The sequence below is a fragment of the Ursus maritimus genome, unplaced genomic scaffold, assembly GCF_017311325.1.
Source record: "Ursus maritimus isolate PB19 unplaced genomic scaffold, ASM1731132v1 scaffold_11, whole genome shotgun sequence".
In the NCBI taxonomy this organism is placed as follows: Eukaryota; Metazoa; Chordata; class Mammalia; order Carnivora; family Ursidae; genus Ursus; species Ursus maritimus.
Genome location: NW_024423453.1, coordinates 9552793 through 9578585, shown reverse-complemented (window position 1 = coordinate 9578585; position 25793 = coordinate 9552793). Strand labels below are relative to the sequence as shown.

General features: G+C 38.6%; 1 protein-coding gene across 1 annotated transcript in view; it reads right to left on the bottom strand.

Annotated features, from left to right (window-relative positions):
• Positions 1–623: 623 nt before the first annotated feature.
• The window catches only part of UGT8 (UDP glycosyltransferase 8), a 51353-nt gene continuing 26183 nt past the window's right edge, over positions 624–25793 (bottom strand). The window contains exons 2-5 of the mRNA XM_008689457.2: positions 7599–7741; positions 5993–6069; positions 2970–3189; positions 624–987 (exon numbers count right to left, since the gene is read on the bottom strand). Of these exons, the coding sequence (XP_008687679.1) occupies positions 624–987; positions 2970–3189; positions 5993–6069; positions 7599–7741 (804 nt within the window). The remainder of the gene's footprint in view (positions 988–2969; positions 3190–5992; positions 6070–7598; positions 7742–25793) is intronic.

Sequence of the window (25793 nt, the reverse complement as noted above, 5' to 3'; positions counted from 1 at the left end):
ACTAACACAAACAAACAAAAATCCCCCAGAAAGTATAAAAACGGTGCCATTTATCTTTTCATTTTCTTCCACTGCATTCAGTTTTGAGGGAAAAGTGTTCTTTCATGGTAAAGCGTTCTGTGTTCACATATATTAAATTCTAGAAAAGAAACATTTGGAGCCTGTCTTTCAAATTCATTCTTGAATGTGTTGTACCTTCGACAGATATGCCAAGCAGCCAGCTAAAAATTCTCTTAATTAGGAAACACACACACGTACACACATACACACAAACAAACAAATCTTTTTAAGAGAAAAGAAACCATTCCTCATCTGGGACACACACGTATCAAGATTCAAAACTAAGGTCTGACATGGTCACTTAATTGATTTAAATAATTAAGGCTTCTAAAAGGTTCAGTGCCAAAACTCTCTGTATCAGTATTCGAATAAAATACATTTTTGCATTTTAGGTTTGTGCTTCTTACAGCCATCTTAATTTCATAGAATTTTGTTAGTAAGATCAGATAAGGGAGTGTTAGAATTGTTTACCGACATTTTACTTTCAGTAGGTGTTAGACTAAATTATAGTGATAAAAATTCAGTGACTGAACAGATTTGTTACTATCCTGTGGGCTGTTGGCTCACTTCACCTTCTTTTCATGTTTAATATGGCCATTTCTTTTGTACTTGCCATTGAGGATTCCATTATGGTAATGTCCATTAACCGTGCTATGCTTATTTCTAGACCACAAGCTTTTGATTTTTCTGTAGATAAATTTTGTCACCCAGGACAAGAAGAAGTAGAACAAGGCAGCACCAAGCAAAAGCACAAAGGCGATATCCAGTAAAAAGTACTGACAGAAGGAGATTTGATGGACCGCGGCACGTAGGTGATGGGCTCCGTTGTGACGAAGAATGTAATCTATCCAATAGACAGTCCGATTGACAGGGTGACCAGGTTGATCCTTGTGGATTTCTGAAAGCTTCTCGGCCCTCTGACGGTAGCTGTGGAGTGGAGAAGTAGAACACAGAATGATCATGTCGATACAAGGTTCAGTATCATGACTTTCTCAATCTAAAAATGAGGAAAATAATAAAAGCAACTATTTTTATTAAATACCTAGTATGTGCCAAGCACTGTGTTAAGTGCTTTAAACACAATATCTTATGTTAAGACAATAAAATAAATTTGAAACAAGTGAGGAAAATGGAAATCGGAGAGACTAAGTGACCTGATGATGATTACAAAGTTGAGATTCCGATCCAAGTGTTTCTGACTCTAAACCCCAGTTGTGTTGTGTTTTGTGTTTTGCGGTGCCATACCTCTTACCCACACATACTCCTTCTCCGCTTTTAAATACTATTAGCCAATGAGTCTCAAGCAGGAAGAGGAGTCTATTTATTAGATTCTAAAAGAAAGAGATGAGAAAAAATGCAGAATTTTGTCCCAACACCTTCTTTAAGCAATGAAATTTAACTTTGCTCTGATTTAAAACAACATTAAGTGAAGCTGTGAGGTTATTATACTTATTCAACAGAGGAAAAGAAGTTGAGATGCACCACTATGAAGCCATCCACAGATGACATTATATGTAGTACACACATATGCGTGTGTGTGTGTGTGTGCACACACATACCCTTTTAAATGGTTAATCTGAAACAGAGTACTTCTGTACACTTGAAGACTGCACAACTGGGATTTAATTGCAGTGTGACCTCTGACTATAGCGTGGCCTCTGAATAGGCCCTGATTATATCTCAAAGAACACTGACAGCGGGAATACACGTGGACAATCCAACTTTTCGCTTTTTTCTGTAGAACAAATCCAATCTCAGTAGCTCTTGCAACTATCCTCCCCCCATATACTCCACTTTAGGGCTGTATTTTGCAAACCTTCCTAAAAAAGCTTGTAAGGTATATATTCTTTTTCATAAAATCATGTCTCGAAAAACACTCAACTTCAAAAGAAGAGCTACAGAACACAGGCAGAGGGACCCCCACACTCAGGCACCTCGGGTCATGGAACATATTGCTCCCGGGGCCAGAGCTGTGATCAAGACACTGGATCCTTTAAGAGGTCAGAGTGTGAAGGCAGCTTCTGAGCCCACATAAGGCAGCACAATGAACCTCAGTGCACTTGAATCCAGCCTTTTATATGAAAGCTGCATCATTTTACATGAAGGAATTTTTCTTATTGTTGGTTGTTTCTTAGACTATGGCAATGTTTCTCAATCCAGTGTTAAGCCATATCCCGCAGGTATAAAGAGAAAAAGCATATAGTCCTCCAAACTCTACTGTCATATGAAATGCAAGATCAATTAAATGTCATGTAAAAATGGGGAAAACTACTATGCTGTTTTAAAACTACACAAGCCGGTTCTCTAGATGACCCTTTGAGACTCAGTGGTTAACTGGGTTAACTCAAGAAATCAAATATTGGAAAAAAATAAAGATTCTGATTAGTCATGCACCTAAGTAAATAACTCCCTGTGTTTCGGTGATACTTGTCCTAGGGAAACCCAGCACTGGTCAATACAAAGAGCACCAGCTTTGGAATCAGACAGTCCTGGTTCAAATTTCTACTCTAATAGCTGTGCAACTGTGGGCAACTTAGTTAAGTTCTCTGAGTTTCAAGTGCCTCGTTTTTATAATGTGAATAATGAAAACAGTCATATACAGATATTATGAGTATTAAAATGAGACGAAGAACACAAAATTTGACACATTTTAAGGACCCGATAATTGTTCCCAGTGGAATTTCTCCCTCAATTTGGCAAATCCTGGTAGAATATTATTCAAGGTCATACATGGCTGGATTGCTATCTTTATTTTTCAAATTATAGAAGACATGCACAAGGCATGAGACACAGGAATCTAGAGGATATTTCTATAATTGGTCTATTGACAACTTCTTGGTAATAATCGGTTATTGACAATATGCTGTGGTATATATATTCCATCTGCTTTCATATTAATTGAAACTTACCTGGGATTATTGATAACTTCCACCAGTGCTGCATATAGCTCTCCTTCAGTCACTGTCTTCCATTCTAGCAATATCCCCATGCCTTTTGCCTGGACCCGAGTCATAGTGTCATAGTGGTCTCCAAAGAGTGGGATTCCCACTACAGGTACACCGTGATACATAGTTTCAAAAATACTATTCAAACCACCATGGCTCAGGAAGGCTTTAATATTTGAATGCCCTAAAGAAGGATTAAAAAAGAAAACAACTTACAGTACTACGTATTACTCTAAAAAGAGATTTTCCAGAAATCTCATGAAAGTCAACACTATAGTAAATACACATTTTAGATATAGGATTTTTAAAGGCATGATTTCACTGATTCCTGCTCTACATCAATTAAAATGCTTATTATCTAAATAATGAACTGATTTGTATATATTAGTTAAGAGCCATTTTTAAATAGCTAAAATTAATAGCTTTAAGGAGTATATTAACACCTTTCCCTCAAATGCAAATATCAACTGACTGGCCACATCTCTTTAAGTGGCCAATAATAACTAGGAAGTCAACGAAAGCAAGAAATGCCAAAAATACCAGGGTGCAACCACAGTCTACTAAAAATAGACATCCACTTCTGGATACCCAAGCATTTATCTCCCTATATATATATTTTAAAGATTTTGTGTATTTATTCAAGAAAGAGAGCACAGAGCGAGAGCGCATAAGCAGAGGGAGCAGAGGAGAGAGAGGGAGAAGCAGGCTCCCCGCTGAGCAGGAAGTCAGATGCAGGACTCAATCTCAGGACCCTGAGATCATGACTTGAGCCAAAGGCAGACGCTTAACTGACTGAGCCACCCAGGCACCCTGGCATTTATCTATATTAATAAGTAGAACACACTTGGTTAAAAAAAAAAAAAGTTAAGACGTGGGGCTGGACTCCTAAGTCCATGAAGAGTTCATGTGCTTATCCAAGGAGGAACACTGTATAGAACAAAGTATTTATAACATTCAAGTCATGTCAGCTTCTGTGCTTTACAATTTTAGGGTCCAATTTCACAGTTTAGGTATATAAACAAGTAGGGACTGACACTTATAAAAATTAGTTGTAAGCGATGGAACATCATGTAACATCTAGTTGTCTTGGGGATAAAAGAAGATAATTTATCAAAATTAATGGGGTATTTCAAACGCCAGATCTCCTTGTGAGCAGCCTGTACTGCATAAAGGGACCGAAAGCCTTGTATAAGGAGCGTAGGACAGAGAAACACGGCTCTTAGGAAGTGTGTGCCATGGTCAGAAAGGGACTACAGCTCACAGAAACAAAGTTTTAAAATATTCACACACCAGGTACAAAACAGACTCTGGGTCTTAAACCTTGGTCTCCCCAAGGACCCTCCCACCCCGTGTCTAGCGGGGTTAGTCACTCAGTGTCACCTTTGCCTACAAAGAGTTGCTCAACTCGGCCCACCTAACGGATCTGTCCTCTCGGTGCATTTCAAACTTTCTATTTAGCAGCAAAACCTTCTCTTTGAACAAAACCTTACTACCAAGCTTGGCAGTGACAAATAAGACAGTGCTGGTGGGTGGAGGGCAGGGGGGTTTGGAGGGAAGGGGGGAAAGACAAGTGGTTTGCTTGGTTTCTCCTTCTCATCCTGGAGGAATCTTCTAATCATGGTTAATACCCAAGAGAGGACCCGCAAATTCGTACCTGGCGATAAAAAGGACACTAATCTTGGCAAAGGCAAAGAACTGAGATTCTGAGGAACCTGGAAGAGCTCTGAATTTGAGGAGGCCATTGGGTGTGGACCGCTGAGTAGCTACACCGTACTGTACGGCCTCTCAGAAAAAACCTGTGAGAACATTCTGATGTTCTCTGACAGTGGTATCACGCTGCGGCACCCTGCAGGAGCTGGCCGTCAAGAGTACCTTATTGACATTTCCTGCTTCTTTCTACCTTCTATGGAATCTGAAGTCACACTAGTAAAGACATTTAAAAAAAGAAAATGAAATACAAGTATTAAGAAAGGTAAATTGCCCTGTTTCTGCTTCAATTTTGTCATTTATAGAATAATATATATAATGAACTAGATGAAAAGGAATTACATATATAAAGAAAATTCCTCACTGTTTTTTAGTTACAAAATTCAATTTGCTGGTTTTTAGGATGGGTCATTGTAGCTTCTCAAAAATACTTTTCAACAACCTGTTTTTAAGAATATTGTTTAAAGACACTTACATAATCTGTTAGATTTTAGTGTTACTGAACAGATGATGGTCAATATTGCCAAAACTCAATAACATTTTTATAATTTCCTTAATATCTTAAAGGATAACATGGCAGCATGTTTTCCTAGAAACTTAATGAAATTACTTTACAGTTTTACTATCTATGCTTATTGAACAGAGTTAAATTATTTATTTCAAATATCTTAAAAGAAATGCATATAATTGTTACTTTTGTTTTTAGCTGAGGATCAGAATCCCAAAAAATAAATAAATCAAGTGTTTTTTTAATAAAGCGTTTCAAAAATGTCTGGTGATGTAAGGGGAAATCTAAACAGATGAACCAAATAAAAACAAGATAAACTGACTGTTTCCTTGGCCTTCTGCTTCTCTGTGGTTTCAAACAAATGAATAACTTTGAATTTTTCTGAGTTCTCAGATACATCTGTAATAAAACTGTAACACAAATCTATATTTTCACTATTTTAATTTTACTACCTTTAGCTAATTAGTCTAATCAGGTATAACTTTATTCACTGCTAGTTTATATAGCTTATTAAGTATATTTTCCAGAAAATTAAAATTAGTGACTGGTCTAAAAATTTTAATTTATAGACCCAAATGATTATACTTGACAAATTATTTTCCAGTAAATAAAGATTTGACTAGTCGGTTTGAAATCTAAGATGAGACACTGGATGACATAGTGACTCTCTCATGAACTGCACACGTATTACAGAAGACGTTTAAGTGCAAAAATCACATTTACACAATTAAGATCTAAAAGCCAAGTAAGTACCTACATGTTGCAGACTTACCAAGCAGGTCATTTTGTGGTAACCATTCTATGAGCTTAGTGTTGTTTCCTAGATTCTTTGGTTTGGTTCCAGAAAACCTAAAATGTACATCAGACAATGAATCTTTCAAAAGTCAAACTTTATTCCTGGTACAGACTCTGTGGTTAAATTACTAGATTTAAAATAAATGTTAAATGACCTTTTGTTGATATCTTAAGAAGGAAACCATGCTTTAATACCAACAAAATTTTGATTAAGTTTCTTTTTCACATTTTCACTGACTGAGAGAGAAATAAAAAAACAAAACAAAACAAAAAAACAAAACAAAACAAAACACCTGGCTTATATTGAGATCTATTTTCCTTCAGTTCTTCTCACCCAGTTACAGAGATGGGGGTGGGTGGGAAGCATCCAAATTAACCTGTGCTAGAAAGTCACTCCCCAGAGAACCCGGAAGGAGAAACAGGAAGAAGCAGGGAGGGCCACACTGGGCAGTGGAGAGCTCCAATCTCTGACACCCGGGGCCTAAGGGAAGGTGTGGGAATTGAACGAAAGAAGGAAGTACTCTTCCCTAGCTTGGCCCCAGAGAGAGGAGTTCTGTGGGGAGAAGGACAGAATTAAGTGGTTTCTTGCCTTGGTCTTTGCAAGATAAACCATGAACACGCTTAATGACTGAGGGAATGGCCAGAGTCTGAACTGAGCAGACACAAACTATCCCAAATAAAGCAGAAAGGTGCTTTCTGGGTTAAGCCTAAGAGAGGAAATGCAATCGAACCACCATCCAAAGGAAAAAGTCCTCAACAGTGGGGATAAAATATGTGTCCGTTTCGTAGCTCAGTCAGGAAAAGTGGGAGCTAATCTTTACACAGTTGTTATAAAGGAAAAGCCCATATGACTCAGACCCTACTTGCAATGGCTTGAGATTTCAGGGCCGACGTTGTTCACTGCTGTATCCCCGGAGCCCAACAGCAGTGGCAGGTACTAAATAAATACATGGTAAATCGTGTGCGGGTCTGATGTTTACATGGTGGGTTGGGAGTTCCAGAGACAGACACTTGTGGGCAGGTCCTCCCAAGGGAAGCTGGGGGTAATCTATGGATCTGTTTTAATCAGCATTAACTGGCAAGTTATTGTGTTTTTTAAAACCTGGTCTCTTGGATAAATGAAATAAAAAGCATTTCTAAAGAACAAAAGGTTCCATGAAATATTTTACCTGTTTATTCATTCATCCATCGTTTTTTACCTCATTCCAACACTGATTTGAGGGTATATAGAATGCATCTAGAAATGCATGTAATTACAATTTTTTTAAATGACAATAACTAACAGAAGCAGAAACAGGATATAACGCTGAGGGTAACATAAAAATGCATCCAAGACAAGGATAAATCATTCTGCATCATATTTTCCTTGTAGGCTATAGGCTTGATATCTCTTTCTTTATCCATCACAGAGTCTCATAAATTAGTCCCTAAATTTCAATACACTAAGAAACAAAATGAAAAGTCAGGGGCATCCCGCTAATCTTGCCGGGGAGCCAGCATGCTGTGCTCGACCGCGACCTGCAGGCTAAGCAAAGGGGCGCTGAAAATCAACAGCGAAGAAACGATGGACATCATTACCTTACCTCCAAATCACCTTTTGGGGCAATCTCCCCAGAGCTCCAGCCAGTTTGTTAGCAATGTCTTCCGACAGATACTTGACACCAGCTCCGAAAGATACCAGGACAAAGCCGTGTTCGTTAGCACCATTTACCCACCTCTGGAGATCCTATAAATCAGAGTGCGGCAGTCAATTTTACGAAAGACCAATAGAGTGCATAATCAGCTTCGTCAGGAGCCCTTTTTAAAAAGACGTCAGGTAATTTTCTTAAACAATTAGGAAGTAGAGGACATAAAATTTGTGTTTAAATAACTGCTTTTGTTTGAAATATTTCATCTGACAACACCAACTGAAATAAGGAGAGTGGATGGCTAATTCAGTAAGACCAACAAATGACAACAACAAAAAATCAGTAGCTGATGGCCTAAGACCTCAGTCAAGACATTGAAACTGATGTTTAAAGCATGGTCAGGGATAAATTTGTATGAGAAGAGCGCCTGGGTGGCTCAGCGGGTTAAGCGTCTGCCTTTGGGTCAGGTCAGGATCCCAGGGTCCTCAGATGGAGTCCCCGCACTGGACTCCCTGCTCTGCGGGGGGCCGGCTTCTCCCTCTGCCTCTGCCTGCCGCTCCCCCTGCTTCAGCTCTCTCTCTGTCTCAAATAAATAAATGAAATCTTTTTAAAAATTTTGTATGAGGGGCGCCTGGGTGGCACAGCGGTTAAGCGTCTGCCTTCGGCTCAGGGCGGGATCCCGGCGTTATGGGATCGAGCCCCACATCAGGCTCCTCTGCTGGGAGCCTGCTTCTTCCTCTCCCACTCCCCCTGCTTGTGTTCCCTCTCTCGCTGGCTGTCTCTATCGCTGTAGAATAAATAAATAAAATCTTTAAAAAAATAAATAAATAAAATAAAAATTTTGTATGAGGATGTAAGTGAAAGATGTGGATTGAACATAAAACAAAAACATTAACTACCACCCTCACCCAGGAAGATTTGTTCTTAGGAGGGGCCGGCTTTATCTTAGTCTAAGCTTGGTGGTTCTCATCTCTAAAGAGTCATACTGTGTTATATGATAAGAAAGAGAAGGAGTTAGCCAATAGTTCCACAGATCCATAGGCTTAATGAGTTTTACTATTTCTCTGAATAGTTCTCCAACTCACAGAGAACACAAATCATACATGTTCTGTCATGAGGCATCCAGGGCTTCTGGAGATCTCTGAGTGGTCGCTCTCCCTCATGGTGCGGGGAAACGCTAAATTCCCAAACCCGTCTTTAGACAGGCGACAGAGGGTGGGCCACAGCAGATCCGAGGTTAAGCAGGCACAACTCTAACACTGCAGGAGTCACTCATGTGGGAGGATGACGCATTCACAAAGTTTTGCCAGTATGGTTGATTCATACTGAAAATGAAAGCAGTTGGTTTTAAGGGATACTATCCTGGCTTTGTTTTATTCTGTAGGGCACAGACTTGTTTTTATGGTACGTTAACCCCTTGAAAAAGTCTTTGTCAAAGACACCGAGCTTCAGTTTCCCACATGAAAACTAATAGAGCCACAGCACTCTGAGGAACACATAATTCCACTGTAAGGAAAACAAATGTGCTGTCCGTTGACAACACCTTTGCCATAATACAGGCATGAAAACGGGACAGACCCACTCTGTATTCATGGTGTGCAGCGCGAGCTGTCCCACGGACCCTGCCGTTCTCTCATTCAGGATGAATGAGTTACTACGGTGTCACCCATGTTCTTTGCATTTCACACCCCCTTCTGGCAAACCCTGATTTACTGCAGGGGGAAGGGGGGGGGGTCCCTGTACAGTAAGAAGCATCATCACAATAGCATCACCACCCAGCTCAATACCAAGTATTCATATGGAACATTAGCCCCCCCCCATGTCCTCCTTTTCCTAGCTTTTCTCTCTTTTCTTTTATCACTTAATGAGATCTGTATTAACAACTCTATTGTACTCATTCTTAGCATGGAAGAGGGGGCCACATTTTATGTCCAAAATGAGCTACTGAGTAGTGTCATTAGATGTCTGGGATGATGATGGAAGGAGGTACACCCTTCTAGCTACTCAGTGAGTGAAACAGGCTGTGATTTTTAATAAAGCTTTCAATTTACATTCTACTACATTTACCAAGAATATCACACGTACTGAAAATATAACAGTGTTATCTGTGGATTCAAAGTAAGAAACAAGACCAAACTGATTTAAAATTTTCATTTTAGATACAGTCCTAAGCCGGATGTACTTAAAACAAATACGAATGCTGCACGGCAGAATGACTCTAATACTACATTTTATCCCTATGGTTTGTCTTTAAGTAATTTATCGCCTACTACCCAGTTCTCTAAAGATTAAAATTTCAGGGTCAATGCCATTTTAAAAAAGCTTACATTGATATACTAAGCCTTATGGTAATAATGTTATTTAAATTTTGTTTCCCAAGGACTTAAAAGGTCTTTGAGTTTCAACTGACTCTATGCAATAAATACTTCAGTTGTTTATTCTTTGTTCTGCATGATATAAAATTAAATCCATTAACCTATTTTTCTAGATTTTTTCCAACCATCACTCATTAACCATTTACAAGAATATGTTCAAGTTTATAGCCTTTATTGATATGAAAGGGAGTAGAGATAATTTTACTCATTATAGTTCCCTTCAGGAAAAGCGCTCAGCATTTTTAGAAGCTAATACTCCAATTGGCTTAGAATGAGGCCTCAAGGTGATTTCCAAACTGCTGTTCCCTGGGCTGGAAGAAGAGGGGACGTGAAAGGTCAGAGAAGAAACAGTGAGCCTGACACTGGGCTCCCGGACATAAGCCCCTCCCCCATGATCTCTCATCTTCAGCCTAAATTCACAAAACGTTTGGTGTGACTGATGTTTGATGGGAACACAGAGGGGTTGGGTTTTGGGTTTGGCTGACAAGGGTGACAGGCAGCAGGAGGAGTGGCAGGTGCCAGAGGCTGAAGGGACCCGAATTTGCTGAACACATGGTGAAGACCTGGGAACCGGAACTTCATGAACAGTATGCCTGGCTCTCCAAAGGGCCGAGAGGCCCCAGGTAGCATCTTGCCTCTATCTATATATGCAGTATTTTCTGGAATTTAAGACCCCGCAATTACAAAGTACAAATTGATTTAATAACAACTCTTCAAAAAATAATAATAACCTTCATAATAAATGTGTTCTTAAAAAAACACAAAACCCAATTCTGGATATTTAACACTATCAAAGATAAAGGCACGTTAGAATGTCCCTGCCTCCTGACAAATAACAGGTAAAAAGAGAGAGTAAAACAAAACAAAACAAAACACCTCATTTACAATATCAACAAAAAACCATCTATATCTAAGAGTAGAGTAAGCCTAACAAAATAGAGAACATGTACATGAAGAAAAATTTACTGAAGGACAAAAAAGAAAAACTGAGAAAGTGGAGAGAAGTAACATGTGCCAGGAGGGAAACATCAATGTCCTGAAGATGCTATTTTTTTTTTTTTATAAAATTAAGTTCGATGCATTCCCCACCTACATTCCGAGAGGACAGCTACAAAGCAAGAGCAGAATCTAAAAGTCACCTGGAAAAGACAATGTACAAGGAAGGCCAAGAAGATTTTGAAAAAGAGCAGGGAAAGGGAGTTTTCCTTCTAGCTATCAGAATGGACTCTAGAATCTACAGCCATCTCTACGAAATGTCCAGTTTCAGAAGAGACCACAGTGAAGGGGGCAGCGGAACCAGACTGCTGTCTACACAGGAACTGGGCATTTCCATCAGTGGGGAGAAGCCACCCACCACTGACTTAGAAAAAATGAGGTTAGATCCCTCCACTAATATAAATTACAGAAGGATTAAAATGTCAAAGTGAATTAAAATATATGAAGTACTTGAAAAAACTCCCTAAAAGATCTTTTCATTGTTTCTGGGTGTGGGAGGCCTTCCTGGTCCAGTCACAAATCCCGGAAGTCATTAAGGAAACACTGAGAGATCTGACTACAGAACAATAAAACTTCTAGAGTGTAAAAGACACTTTTTAAAAGCAAAATAATAATAATAGCAATACTAATAGATAGATGCAGAAATATTTTCAATATCCAAAACAAAATAATGAGAAAAATATTTCCACAACTTCAGGAAATACCCATTTCACAGATGGAAAGCAAATGGCACTCACATGGAAAGACGCTTAGCTTCACATGCTAGTCGGAGAAATAAATTCAGATTGTTTTCATCTCATTCTCTGTAGTCTCTACAGTCCTTTTAGATGGTGTCAACATATAATTTAATCCATTTTAACTTAGAAAAATAATCAAACTCAGTATTTACCTTTAAGTATTATTGTTTTATAATTTTCTGTCAACTTTTTTGTTTTGCTATAAGGATAAAATGTCTTTTCCTAAATGGCTCTGGGTCTACTGGCTTAGCAAACTTTTCCCACATTAAGATTATCTTTTATTTATTTTTTATTTTTTAAAGAATTTTTTAAAAAAGATTTTATTTACTTATTCATGAGAGACAGAGAGAGAGAGACACAGAGGCAGAAGGAGAAGCAGGCTCCCTGAGGAGTGGGGAGCTTGATGTGGGACTGGACCCCAGGACCCTGGGATCATGAGCTGAGCCGAAGGCAGATGCTTACCCATCTGAGCCACCCAGGTGCCCCTAAGATTATCTTCTAAATACCATAGTTTCCTTTAGTAATTTTATAGTTTCATTTCTTGAATTTTTAATCCTTCATCATCCAGAATCTCTTTTTGGAGGAAAGAATGGGGCTGGGATCCATCTTTATTTTTAACCCAATGGATAGCCAGTCTTCTCAACACTACTGAATATTTCCTCTTGTCCTCATTAATGTAAAATTCTACCCTCTCAGCAGATTTCTGAATTCTATTCTGTTCCATTGATCTATATATCTGAGTATTCCTGTGTCAGGGTCAAAGACTTTTATTTACTGTTATTTTATAACACATTTCAATATTTGCCGTGTTAGATTTCTCATTAGCTTTCATTCTGGGGATTTTACTAGTTATTCCTGTATTTAGCATCTTTTTAAAGGACTCTTCTTCTTTTTTATTTTTTATTTTTGTTAGAAAACAGTGTATTATGTCAAGTTTTAAAAATCGCAAGAGCTTTGGCTATAGTTTTGTTAAATATATCCATGGAGACATTACTGCAGCCCCGAAAGTAGTAAATACTGCAGTGTTATATGAGTGAATTTAATTATTTTAACATTTCCTTTATCATTGCCAAGTATCAAGGGGAAACTTGGAGAACAAAAGAATTTTAATATGAACTTGGCATCGATCATTCTATTCCTATCTGCTCTGTAATATGTTGAGCAAGCTCAAAAATCCAGTTTCATGGTTACGGGTGCCTGCATTTGCAGAAGCAGACAACCAACAAACCCCGACTCTTCTTTTTGAACACATCGACCGCCATTTACTAGCAGTAGCACTCCTTACTTACGTTACAGGGATTTGCGCATATATGGACAGAATAAACACATCGTTTCACGTATCAGTTAAAACGGTGCATTCAGTCCTTCCTGCTCAACCGGCCGGCACACCTGCAGCACGCGGCTCCACTAGGTGGCACAGCGAGCACGGAGCAGGGGGGTCTGGTGTCTGCCTAGAGCTCCCCAGGCTTCTGACCGTCAGAACAGGTCCAAACCCAGAGCCTGTATCTATGGTATTTCCTGCTCCTTGTCTAGGGGAAGAACGTGGTCATTTTCCAAATGCAAAGGAAAGCAAAATTATCACAATAATGAATCAAATATTAAGCAGGAAATCAGCAGTAGGCAGGTGCTTCCCTCACTATATTACTATGAATATTTCCATTCGTATACAATTAAAATAATCAATTTAGATACTTACGTAGGATTTGCTACAAAGTAATTATATATACATATATATACATATACACAGCTTTTGAAAAGAGAACCTCACAATAAAAATTATCACTTTATCTTCTTGCAGGGTTAAGTTGTCTTAGTCCTTAACTGGAGAAGGCAGAATAAGGAAATGTGGATAACACATTTATTAGAATCAAACAGTGTATGTTGATGTATTTGCTTTCTTTATTTTTTATAATTGTGACCCGGATGCACAACGATTTGTTTTCTAGTACTGCCAGGTTTCTTTTCACCAAATGCCTTGACTTGGTCATAGGGAGAATAAGACACTCTCCCTTGTTCCTTCCATGGAAAGCTGTTCAGGACAAGCCAGGGGGAAGTAGCCTGGCTCTGTGAGACTGGACAGGGGCTGGAACAGGAGCCAAGAGATGGGCCAGAGTTAGACAGGGGGAGCAAGTCACTCCCAAAGTACAAAATGTTTAATAATTTCACATCATATTTTTGACATGTTGGATATCAAGAAATGAAGGCTGTGAAAAAATATTAAAAGAAGGAGAGGGGTGCCTGGGTGGCTCAGTCGGTTAAGTATCTGCCTTCGGCTCAGGTTGTGATCCTAGGATCCTGGGATTGAGTCCTGCCTTGGACTCCCTGCTCAGCGGGAAGCCAGCTTCTCCCTCTCCCTCTGCCTCCCACTTGTGCTTGCTCTCTCTCTCTCTAGTTCTCTCTCTCTCAAATAAAATCTTAAAAAAAAAAAAAAGAAGGAGGAGGCGAAAGCAAGATCTTGAGACACTTAGAGAAGGCAATCATTGAGCGACTCCTTCTTTACATACTTCACAGCCTATCCAAAGCCTTCCTATTAGTTGTGGCCAATGTGAGAACCACCCAACTCCAGAAATGTAAAAGCAGATTTTTAAAAAGATAATCACTTCAGAACCAATGAAAGAACTAATGAAAAGCTGGCTAGTGCAGGCCCAACTCTGTTCTGTCTAGGCTTCATTCTGAGGGCACAGGAATCTAGAGACCACTAGGCAGATCTTCCACTGCTCTCTGAGACCTGGGGGCAGACCGGGTTGCCGTGGTTAGTTACTATCACATCTGTCCTGATGGCAGCCTGTGACCCAAACATACTCTCTTCTCTCCCCACAAAATAGGAGCCTTGAGCGGGGGCCAGCGCAGTTGAGAAAGCAGCAACACTGCGTCCTTTGTCAGCCGTGTCCATTCTGAGACGAAGAATGCCTGGACTGTGAGAGAATCCTACATAGAGATGACGATGGGAGAAGAGGGACCTTTTTTCTTGTTTCCAACACCAACATCAATAGGCCTCTTTTCCCATTTTAAAGTGCCTAACATAAAGAATGTTCCACTTTGGTCAGGTGGGCTGCAGAGAATTGGAATATTCATTCTGCAAAACTCAGTAGGTAAGATAATAATGAACATTTTGATATAAAATGTTTTAAAGTTTGGGACATCAAACCTGATCTTTGGCTACTGCTAAGATAGTTAACCAAGACTTATTAAACAACAACAAAAAAATGTTATTGAAGATATAAATATGAAAGTTACCATTCAAAATGAAATGTACCAACCATTATTTGCACAGATCTGATTGGCAAAGAATTTGGTTCAAATCTCAGTTCCACAATTTCCTACGTGATCTCAGTCAAGTCTCCTATCCTCTCTCAAGCCCAGATTTCTCATCTCTAGACGTGCTGATAATTTTCACAAGGACATTGTGAAGATTAAATGAGGTCAAATATGTAAAAGTGCTATGTTAAGTAAAAATTACCCTGTTATTTTTCCCTAGACAGGATGTCTGATAAGCAATAGACTGAATACGGACTGAAATGAGAGCCATGTTGAGAAGAGGGAAAAAAAAGTCATTCTGCACCAAGATATTTTCTCTCAGTTATACTCTGTTCACCATGTTTGAGATTCTTCTGCATAAAGCTTGGTCAAACAAATGATAAGTAGTAAAAAAAAATGTTTTACATGCAGTATTAAATCTAGTTGTCCGTTTTTCAGAATATTCGAGGGATTTCCAAGTTTATCCAAAAGGCATAAGCCACAACTAACCGACAGAAGCAAAACAGTGATGAACGTCACGGTGATGGTTCTACTTTTTAAAAATCTCAGAAGATGATTTATTTATTAACACACTGAACATTGGGGAGAATGAAATTAAGTACCTAGAAGTGTGTATTCATTTCCACTGGGATTCTGTAGTATCTTCTTTCTTTCTCATAAGGCTTTTAATTTTTGCCATTACAGTTACAATGAAAAGTAGGCAAAATTTGAAACCTTGATTTGACTTTGAAGAGAGCAAAGTTTTCAAGGTTCTGAAGAACTTCAGAAATTGCACACAGTCAGGATGTCCCAAGGTTACAATCATGACAAGGTACTGAGGCACGATGGAATGTATAAAACAATGAAAATCTCACCAGAAAAAGAAAAAAAAAGTCAGTCCAAAAAACGACATCTAAATCTTTCTTTGTTACAAAAGGAAGTTAAAAATCCAGAGATTTGGGGAGAATGAAAGAGATGTGAGTATGTTTATTTGCAACAGAGTGAGAATGAAGAGATGAAGATGCAGAAAGAGGCATACGTTTTCTGTGCACATCTGAGTGTAGCGTGCAGATGAGAGATCCAGAACATTCTTTCCTTCCGTCTGCTGTCAGCTGAATGTTCTAAGTTTTACTAGAATAAAAAGGGCATGACTATCAAATAGCATCCCAATAAATTAGGTGGATTTCAAAGTCCATTTATTAATTCAGCAAATATTATTGAGCACCTGCTATGTACCATACCTGACATTCTTTTAGTTTAGGCACTTGAGACATATCAAAGAACAAATGAACAAAAATTCCTATCTTCAGAGAGTTTATATTCCTAACAACGTAGCCATAACCTAACTTTCTACCCTTATCTCCCAACAGGTTTGGACAGCTTATCTGCTCTTGGTTTCTCCAGATACAGCCTGCCCTGTGGTGCCTGGGATTTCCACCTTAGATCACTGTAATCTACCAAAGCCCTGACAAAGGATGCTTATTTTCTGTTCATCTCCTCTGTGGGAGGTGCTCTCTTCCAGGATACTTATGACCTCACTTGTATGTGAACTTACACACAAGACTTTCTCTCTTCTTGGTGCTCACTACTTACTTTAAGAAATCAAGAAATCTAATAGTAATCTACATCCTTAAACAGATAAACAAATGCATTGCTTTATTTTTTTCTTTCAGTTACTTAGATAAGCAAGATTGTCTTTTCTCTAGAATTTGGGCCAACAAAAAGAATGTTGAACATTTTAAAGAAAGGTCTCATTTTTAAAATTCAGCTTTAGCTACTAAGTTATATGGCTTGCCTAGAGAAAATAAAGGTAGGTGTGCCAGCCAATCTAGCTGTCTGTCTTCTTTCCTTCCAGGAAAAACCCAAAACTTTCTTTGTGATAATCACAGTTATGCCACAGAGACAGAATGAACAAGGCAACATCCATGTCTAGGATGGAGGCAGATGAGTGAAACGCTGTAATAAAGTGAAATTCATACAAGGAGAGATTATCATGGGGTGTTTAGAAGAGATGAGGCGATAGGGGAGGACCAGACGAGGATCTAAACCAGGGCTGAGCTGATGAGAAGATTAAGGAATGAATGCGTTGGGGTGTCTATTAGAACCAAAGACTTAGTGAGGGCTTGGGGGAAGGTGGAGGTTAGCATGATTTTCAGGTTTCTAGTCTGGAATCACTGTAGAATTAACCAAGGGAAGAAAGATGTAAGGAGAGCAGGTCTGAGGGGTAGGAAGAAGAGCTTATATCTGAACATAATGAATTTGAGAATTCTGTGTCCACTTCTGTTCCAAGTGAAACTATCTAGAAAGCAGTGGGAAATATGAAACTTGGGAGGGAAAAATGAGCTACAGATATAGCTTTGTACCTCAGCTATCTCAAGGGGAAACATGTAGGTGTTATGGACAATAGGACAGGTGGTCTCCTCGTTATATCTTAGTAACACTTCCATTCACAGCACTATTTAAAACACAGTCCACTAGTTCAATACGTTGGAACATAAGAGGTAACACTTCCGTTCACAGCACTATTTAAAACACAGTCCACTAGTTCAATACGTTGGAACATAAGAGTTGATGGCATGTGCCTGTAGTCCTAGTCCAGGCAACCCCACAAAAGATTAATTTCATCCTCTACTCAATCTGGTTCCTTTGGGGAGGATTCCAAACCAGATCACAGTCTCAAAATGACCATGACTCTCATTCAAGAATGAGTTCAACTTAATCTTGCCATGGCAGTCCCATGCTAGGGCTCTCCAGAGCACCTTCACACGGAACAGAAGGGGGATTCAGCACTGTTCAGACAGAAAAGAACTTCCTGACTAGGAAAATCAGCACCTTGCCCAAAAAGAGAGAATAAAAAACAAAACAAACAAAAAAGGAAGTTTGAGGAAGGGAGCTCATATCAATTTTGATATGTCTTAGAACTCAGCAATTCCTGTATAAAATATCTCTATAACTCCCTGCTCAATCACATAAAACAGCTTAGAACTATAAAATATGCCATTGCTATATGTCTGAACTAAGATGTCTTGGATTAAAATTAAAGGCAAGAGAAAAGTGAAATAGCATATAGCAAAAATAAACTGGAAAAAATTACCTAGAAGCTGAGTATTCATTATTTACTTCTATAAGAGAAGAATGCATTCATTTTATTATAAATCTGAACTACTTGCTCTCCAAAATATTAACAAACCTGTAATCACCACACTGAGAAATACATATAAATCTACTATTTTTTACTTTTAAATTTAAACTTCCCTCCATCAATTTCAGCATCTGTTTAACACATTTAACTGCAGGTTATTTTTTAAATGGATACGGGGAATTGGTAAATAGTATATATATTTGCTAAAAGCACTCTAGGGAGCTATAAATTATTAATCATATGTGAACATTTTAGCAAAACACATGGGAATTACATCGTGTGGTAGACTGGATTTTTCCAGAAGTAAAGCAATAGCTGAGACCCACGTGTACTTTCAGAATGTTGCTACTCCCCAGTCAAGTGGGCCTCAAGTCTATTGAGGGTTGGCTCGTGACTGCTCTGATCGATATAGTAGAAGTAATACTATGTGATATGAAAAGATAGGTCATCAGAAAGGGTATGGATGCCACCTGCTTCTCCCTCTCTGGGAACATGCACCCTTGATGCCCAATCACCACGCTATGAGCTACGAGCAAATCCAGGCCATGTGGAGAAGCCACAAATAAGAGTTCTAGCAACAGCCCCAACTCAGGTCTCAGCTGATAGCCAGTATCAATAGCCCAACACACAACTGAATGAGCCTGAGGATGATTCCAGCTCCTACTTCTCAGTCTTCCAGCCGAGACCGCAGACAATGTAAAGCACAGGCAAGTCATTCCTGCTGGACACTACCTCAATCCCTCACCTACAGATGCTGTGGGCATTAAAGATGGTTGTTTAGGCGTGCCTGGGTGGCTCAGTCGGTTAAGCGTCTGCCTTCAGCTCAGGTCACGATATCAGTGTCCTGGGATTGAGTCCCGCATCCATCTCCCTGCTCAGCAGGGAGCCTGCTTCTCCCTATCCCTGTGGCTCTGCCTACTTGTGCTCTCTCTCTCTCTCCCTCTTTCTGTCAAATAAATAAATAAGTAAAATCTTTTTTAAAAAATGGTTGTTTAAATGTCACTAAGATTGTTTTTACAGCTTTAATAACTGAAACATCCCAAAGGATCTTTATTTGGTTACTTTCTCAAGAGGCACAGACGGATTTTAAAAAACAAGGCTAGGAGATCCATATGAAGTCCTAGAATTTTTTTCTCAGAAAAAACTGAGAGAATAAGAAGTAACTATGGGCACTGAAAGCCTCATTTGTGACTTCAAACCCATCTAAATTGCTTCCTCTGAGAAAATAAGATAACGAATAGACTTGAGGCCCAAAGAATCTAATTCTGAGCAGTGGACCTATGGTCTACATCAAGACTTCAATTGAGAAAAGTGCAATATTTACCTGGTATTTTTTCCAAAAGAATTCTTATAGCCCTGTTCCCTTTTGAAGTATACCGATATTACCAAGGACAGAGTGCACACCCTTAGTTAATCTGCAGGCATATTCATTTATTCAATAATTCAGTAACAGTTAAACTTTTATTGGTCAATTTCTATGTGCCAGGCACTAGGTGCCAGGAATACAAAAGAGCAAGATATGGTTTCCTACCCAGTTCATAGTCCAGGTCAGGCTTCACAATAAGCAGCACATGAATGCTACCTTTGTCCTATTTCTTCCCTCTATGTTGGGGAAATGGACACCCCGGAAATAAATAATATACTTTCGAACAACGCATTTACATTCAATTTCTGTAATTATAGTTCGGTTTTCTCTTGATTTTGGAGTTGAATTCCCAATGGAATGTGTAGCAACCAGCAATTAAAAGCTGTATGCAAATGGTTCCAGAACCAATTAGAAACACATTAGTAGTTCAATTAAATAAAGTGTCAAAAATTCTTTGGCAACTAAAAAATCCCTTTATAAATCAAAGAAAATCTCTTTTTCTGATATTATAATACTGGTGTTTGGTATTTATAAACCTACAAAGAGAAGAATAGTAAATGCAGAAATTGGTTAAAACCAATCAGGTTCATATCATTGCCAGGGTAAATCACTCAATTAGATCTTTCCAGGTCAATAATAGCATGAGAGTGCAGCTGAGTCAGTTTCTCCCAAATGTGTAAAAAAATGTGTACGAAGCTAGACAAGGACTAAATACACAGTAAGATCACATCCTATGACCTCATAGATATTTCCATTAACTCTAGTGTCTTTCCATGCTGAGCATGAATACTGTACATGGACAGGAAGAAGGCAGGAGAGGTGTTTGGTTTACTTCTGCTGTAGCATGGGGTGAGTGACGATACAGACTGGAAAACTAGGAACCAATCTACCCTTTCCCCTCAACCTCACTCCCCTTTTAGATAATCTATTTCCACAACTATTCAGGAAGTGCAACGCCTCCTATGCAACAGAGCCAATGACCCAGAGGCGTCTGGGCAATGGCGCATTGATCCTGGCATGAGTAGTTGTGCCATCTCAGGGAAAGCATTTCAACCTGGGACAAAAACATGCAGAGCCATGGTAACAGTGCCTGCTAGATGGTGTAATCTTTCATGTACTAACCTATATAAAGACGATTTACAAAACAAATCTCACCCACTGCTTGGAGAGAGAACAGGAAGATCAGAAAAAGATAAAACCCTAGCTGGTCCCAGCAAAGGCTGCGTAAATGAAGGACAGACGTCATACGGCTGTTGGGGTCGTCCTGCCTCTCAGTCCCTCTCCTGGTACTGCTCTTCCAGGAGCACTCCGTCCAATTATTCACTCTCAAGTCAGTTCTGTGGAACTAAAATTTAAATTCATTTGCTCTTCTAACTCACCAATATCACGACTTCCTTCCATTGATACAATTAACCACTATGCTCCCAAAGAAGCCTAGTAGAAGTCCATCTTTGAATGAGCCACTCAAAATGTCTTTCTGGCCAATTTCTTTTTATCCTAATTCCTAGGCCTTCTCATAAAAGTTTACTGACCAATCCAAACCAGTATATTAAGAAAAAGTCTATTCAAGTATGGTCCACTCGATGCTCACGTTCTTAAATCCACTTTTAGAACTTCATCCGTGAAAAAAAATCTTCAGATCTTCATGGACAATCCAAGGCCAATCTGCTTCTCACTTTCTACACTGACCCACACTAGATCATTCTACATCCTCATAGCCCATCCCATCACCGCCCACACTGGTGACTATGTTCGCTGTGGTTCCCCTGCATCGTGGTACTTCCATCCAACCATATTGAACAGGACCTTCAAGGTCAGATCAAATGCCACCTTCTACACTAATCCTTGATCTTGCCAACTTTAAGAAATTATTATTTATGTCTCTCCTTTGATAGTACTTTATATCTCTCTTATGGTATTGTTCGTATTTGAACTTGTTATAAAATTATTTGTATAGATATGTGATCTCCTTTAGCAGACTATAAATTCCTTGAATATCAAAGCACACAAAACATTGTATTGACCATAATTCATGTACACTCAAACATCCATTGAATACATACCTATCTGATAGCTTACATTAAATTTTCATTATTGTTTTGCTAAATCAAACCCATACAAACATCCACCAACTTACAAATGGATTTATTCCAAAGGTTCGTTTGTAAATCTTTTTCAGAAATCTATGTATGTTTTCATAAAATGTTATTGTTACACATGGTATTTAGAATATTTTAAGTTATATTTTAGGACTTCAGTATATCATGGATCAATTATTAATTTAAAAGACATTTGGTAGATGTCTTAAGGACCTAGCTGTGATGCATAACATAATGACACTGCTCCAATGGGAACTTTGAGACAACAAATTCACATTCTCTATTCCCATTCCTGGACACCACTGACTGATAGACATGCTATACCTGATTAAAAAAAAAAAAAAAAAAACACTTCTCTGTGTAGGTTTAACAGTAAGCACTTAAAGAGTTTATGAAACTGAGCTATGTTTGTAGCAGAGGGGGCATGAAGGAAATCCCTAGCAGAGCATGTAAGAATGAGAACAATAAAACAAAACAAAAAGAATGAGAGCAAAAATGATGCATATATGGAAAACCAACCAGTATTTGCTTTAAATCTTAAAACTGTCTTGAATTTCACATAAAATTAAAACATGGGAGAATTTTATATTGTAAAAAAGAGACATGGCTAAAGAAAAAAACTTAATACTCTAAGAAGAAGATTCTTCAAATATTCTCAACTGAGGAAAAATGGAAAGAATCAAGACTTGCCAAATCTTTTTAAGTCAAATTGTTGACATATTTTCTTGATACACGGGATTTATTTTACTCTAGGTCTCCAAAGGAAAATTTGTATGACAATCATCTACTAGAATGAAAAACAAGAAAACTAGATAAAAACACTCCCTCCCCTTAACAGATAAAAGGAAGAAGTTTACTGGCAAAGATCTCAAGTATCTCACCTAGTTCCGAAAATCTGAGTCTAAGAACAGAAGTACAGAAAAGAACCCTGAGTAAAGCAAACATGAGATTTTTCAGGATCAATAAAGTAAGGAGTTTTTAAAGAGATGAGTTTCAGGTAGAAAAGCTTATAGTTGAGACAGGAAATGGCAGAGTGAAAAATAACTTTTTGGGCAAAGGGAAGGGCATGTTCTATGGAAAAAAGCAATAAGAAAAACGCTGCAGAATAGAAAGAGCATTACACATTAACAGAAGAAAAAATCCTTTCTATGGAAAGAAAGAGATCAGCATGATCGGTTAAAGAGTAGATGCCAGAGAGCTCAAAGATGTAAAGAACTCCTGAGTTTATGAGATCATCCTGGATTCCCCTTACCTACCAGATGATTCCGACAGAGTAACACGTAAAATAGATTAAAAACCAACAACCAAGCATCAAAACATCACCAAGAAATAAATTCTTTTAATGGAACTAGAAACCACAGTCACTGTGGTTGGACTAAGTATTTCATTAAAATGTAAGAATGCATGTATATCATTTTAAAGTAAAAATAGATAACTCTAATATATTTGTATGGAGTAGTAGCATATATACTGCTTCAAAACAGAAGACCCTTTAAAAAATGGCCTATACATAAGAGGAATGTGAATGTGGGAAAATTACCCAACAAGTGCTATTAGTAATACTGTAATATTCTCCAGGAAGAGAAGACACAGGTAAGATTGTAAAAAGAAGGGCTCCAGGCCTGGCCAATTGCCAGTCATTCTGAAATAATACAACTCCAGAGGCAACCAATGTGACTCCATGGCTGGAATCACTGCAAACAATTTAACACCTGGGAATTTAACACACCAATGTCAGGTCCTCGGGGCAAATGCAGAATCTCCATGTGAGCTCAATTAGGAAAAATCTCTGCACACCAATCCAAAGTAGTTAAAAAAGAAAACAAAATGAAAGACAAACAAAAACGAACAAAAAACACTGGTCCAAAACATTGCTTTTAACGGACAGTTCACATACCATGTAAGTCAGTGTTTACTAAATTTAAACAATCACATGTAAATCTGTATTTCTCGGTGGGGAAACACCCAAGTATACCAGGAATGCAGACCATAAAGCCATAAAATAAATACATTACCCTGGAATGTTAATTTTCACCCATAAATAACATTAAAATCCTTTTCTATAATAAAACATATAAAGATGTATCATTGTGGGGGAGACTTGTTAGTTGCCTTGCAATATCCGCTTCCTCCACTTCCTTAGTAACACTTCCCAGCTTGTAGCTGGACATACTGCAACCCAAGTAAACAACACTTCTCAGTCTTTTGAAGAAGCTGAGCATGAACGTGTGACTAGCCAGCGTTCTGGACAATGACATGTAAGCACAGTGGGCCTTCCCATGGCTGGAATGCAGCAGTCATCTTGATGGTGAGTAGGGGAGCTGTATTCCAGGACAGCAGGACAGAGGGCTGGTCCCTGCCAACTTGTCACAGCTGCCATACTACCCTGGACGGCCACCGCAGTACTTCCCTTATGTGACGCAAAAATCACTGCTACTGTGTACGGCTCCTTAGTTGTTTTCTGTTATTCACATTGAAACGTGATCCTAAGTGATAAAATCATGAAGAATGCAAAATAGAAGACTTCAAATAAATGTCCATTACTTATGGCTCACTGGACACTGCTGTCACACTATCACACAGGTGACATTATATTATCAATCCGGTACCTCAGGGACCAGAGGCTGTACCTAAAAATTCAACATCACCCTAGCATCATAAAGCTTAAAGTCCAGCTAAAATTCATGTTATCCTACCAATTTATTTTACAGCTGAAGAAAGGGAAGCAAGACATTAACTGACAGGAGAGCATGCAAAAATTACTTTAAGCTCCTCCGAAAGATCATGTTATGTAAATTGGGGGTATTAATCCAGGTAGTTCATAAACAGTTGTTTTGTTTTGTTTTGTTTTTTTACTTGCTCAGTAAAAAGATACTATGTTGTGTTACATCCTCAAAGACCACATTTTTACCTTTCTCTTTGCAGTGCAGTGCAAGGAAGAGAAAAACAATGACATGCACGAAGAAATCTTAACCAACTCTGCAATAATTACTTTATTTCTTTTAATTCCTTTTGTTTTGTTTTCTTTGCTTTAGTGCATAGGTATCAATCCACCTGAAGCACTACTAATGGAATTTTAGACTCATAAATATATTCTTATTTAATTACGATTCATGACAAAATTGGATGGAAAGTACATATATCTCATATAACTCAAATATCATTCTTGTATCATAGGGCAAGATTTAAAAAAAATAATGCTTTTCTCCCAAGCTGTTACAGACAGCCTAAATATCAGTCATTAAACATTATGGATTTGACTAAAAGAAAAATAAATAAATAAATAAACAGGCTATCAGTGCGTCTGAGGTTACATATAAATGATACTACTCGGCATATTCATGACACAACTCCCCTTCCCCAGCACAGGCCAGCGGTGCATACCCTTCATTTCTCATACACTGTTGAGTATTGGTAACGCACACAAATGGTACCATATACTGACCTGCTCAGGCTAAACTCGATATGCTGTTATGGCATTCCATCTAATACAGTGACGATGAATAAAGGGAATCAAAACAAGGAATCTTTCAGGGGCGCCTGGGTGGCACAGCGGTTAAGCGTCTGCCTTCGGCTCAGGGCGTGATCCTGGAGTCTTGGGATCAAGCCCCGCATCAGGCTCCTCCGCTGGGAGCCTGCTTCTTCCTCTCCCACTCCCCCTGCTTGTGTTCCCTCTCTCACTGGCTGTCTGTCTCTATCTCTGTCAAATAAATAAATAAATAATCTTTAAAAAAAACAAAACAAAACAAGGAATCTTTCATTATATCCTCCAGGCACTGAATAGGCAAAGGTCTTTAGAAGGAAGGCTGAATTCATTAAATTTTAGAGTCTTCGGGGTAGAAAACTGCCCCAACTGGCAAACAGAAGACACTGAATTGACATACATTTAGCTATAAGCAAGAACACTATATTATGCAGAGGCTAGAACATCTGTTTGTGTTCACAACATGTCTTCCACAGTTCTGTCGATTAACAAGTCTGACTATAAAATGGAATGATGCCCGGGAAGCACTCAACACCATGCCTCTTCATGGTAAGTCCGCACCAGACGACATCCACTCATATAATTTTCAAGGATCTTTGAATGCTTCCTGTCCTACAAGAAATTCTACAATGACTTTCCTAACAATTTTTGAACAATTTCTAGAGTTGTTAATTTAATTTCTCACTAAATGTTCTCTTCTGTCAATACAGCTTG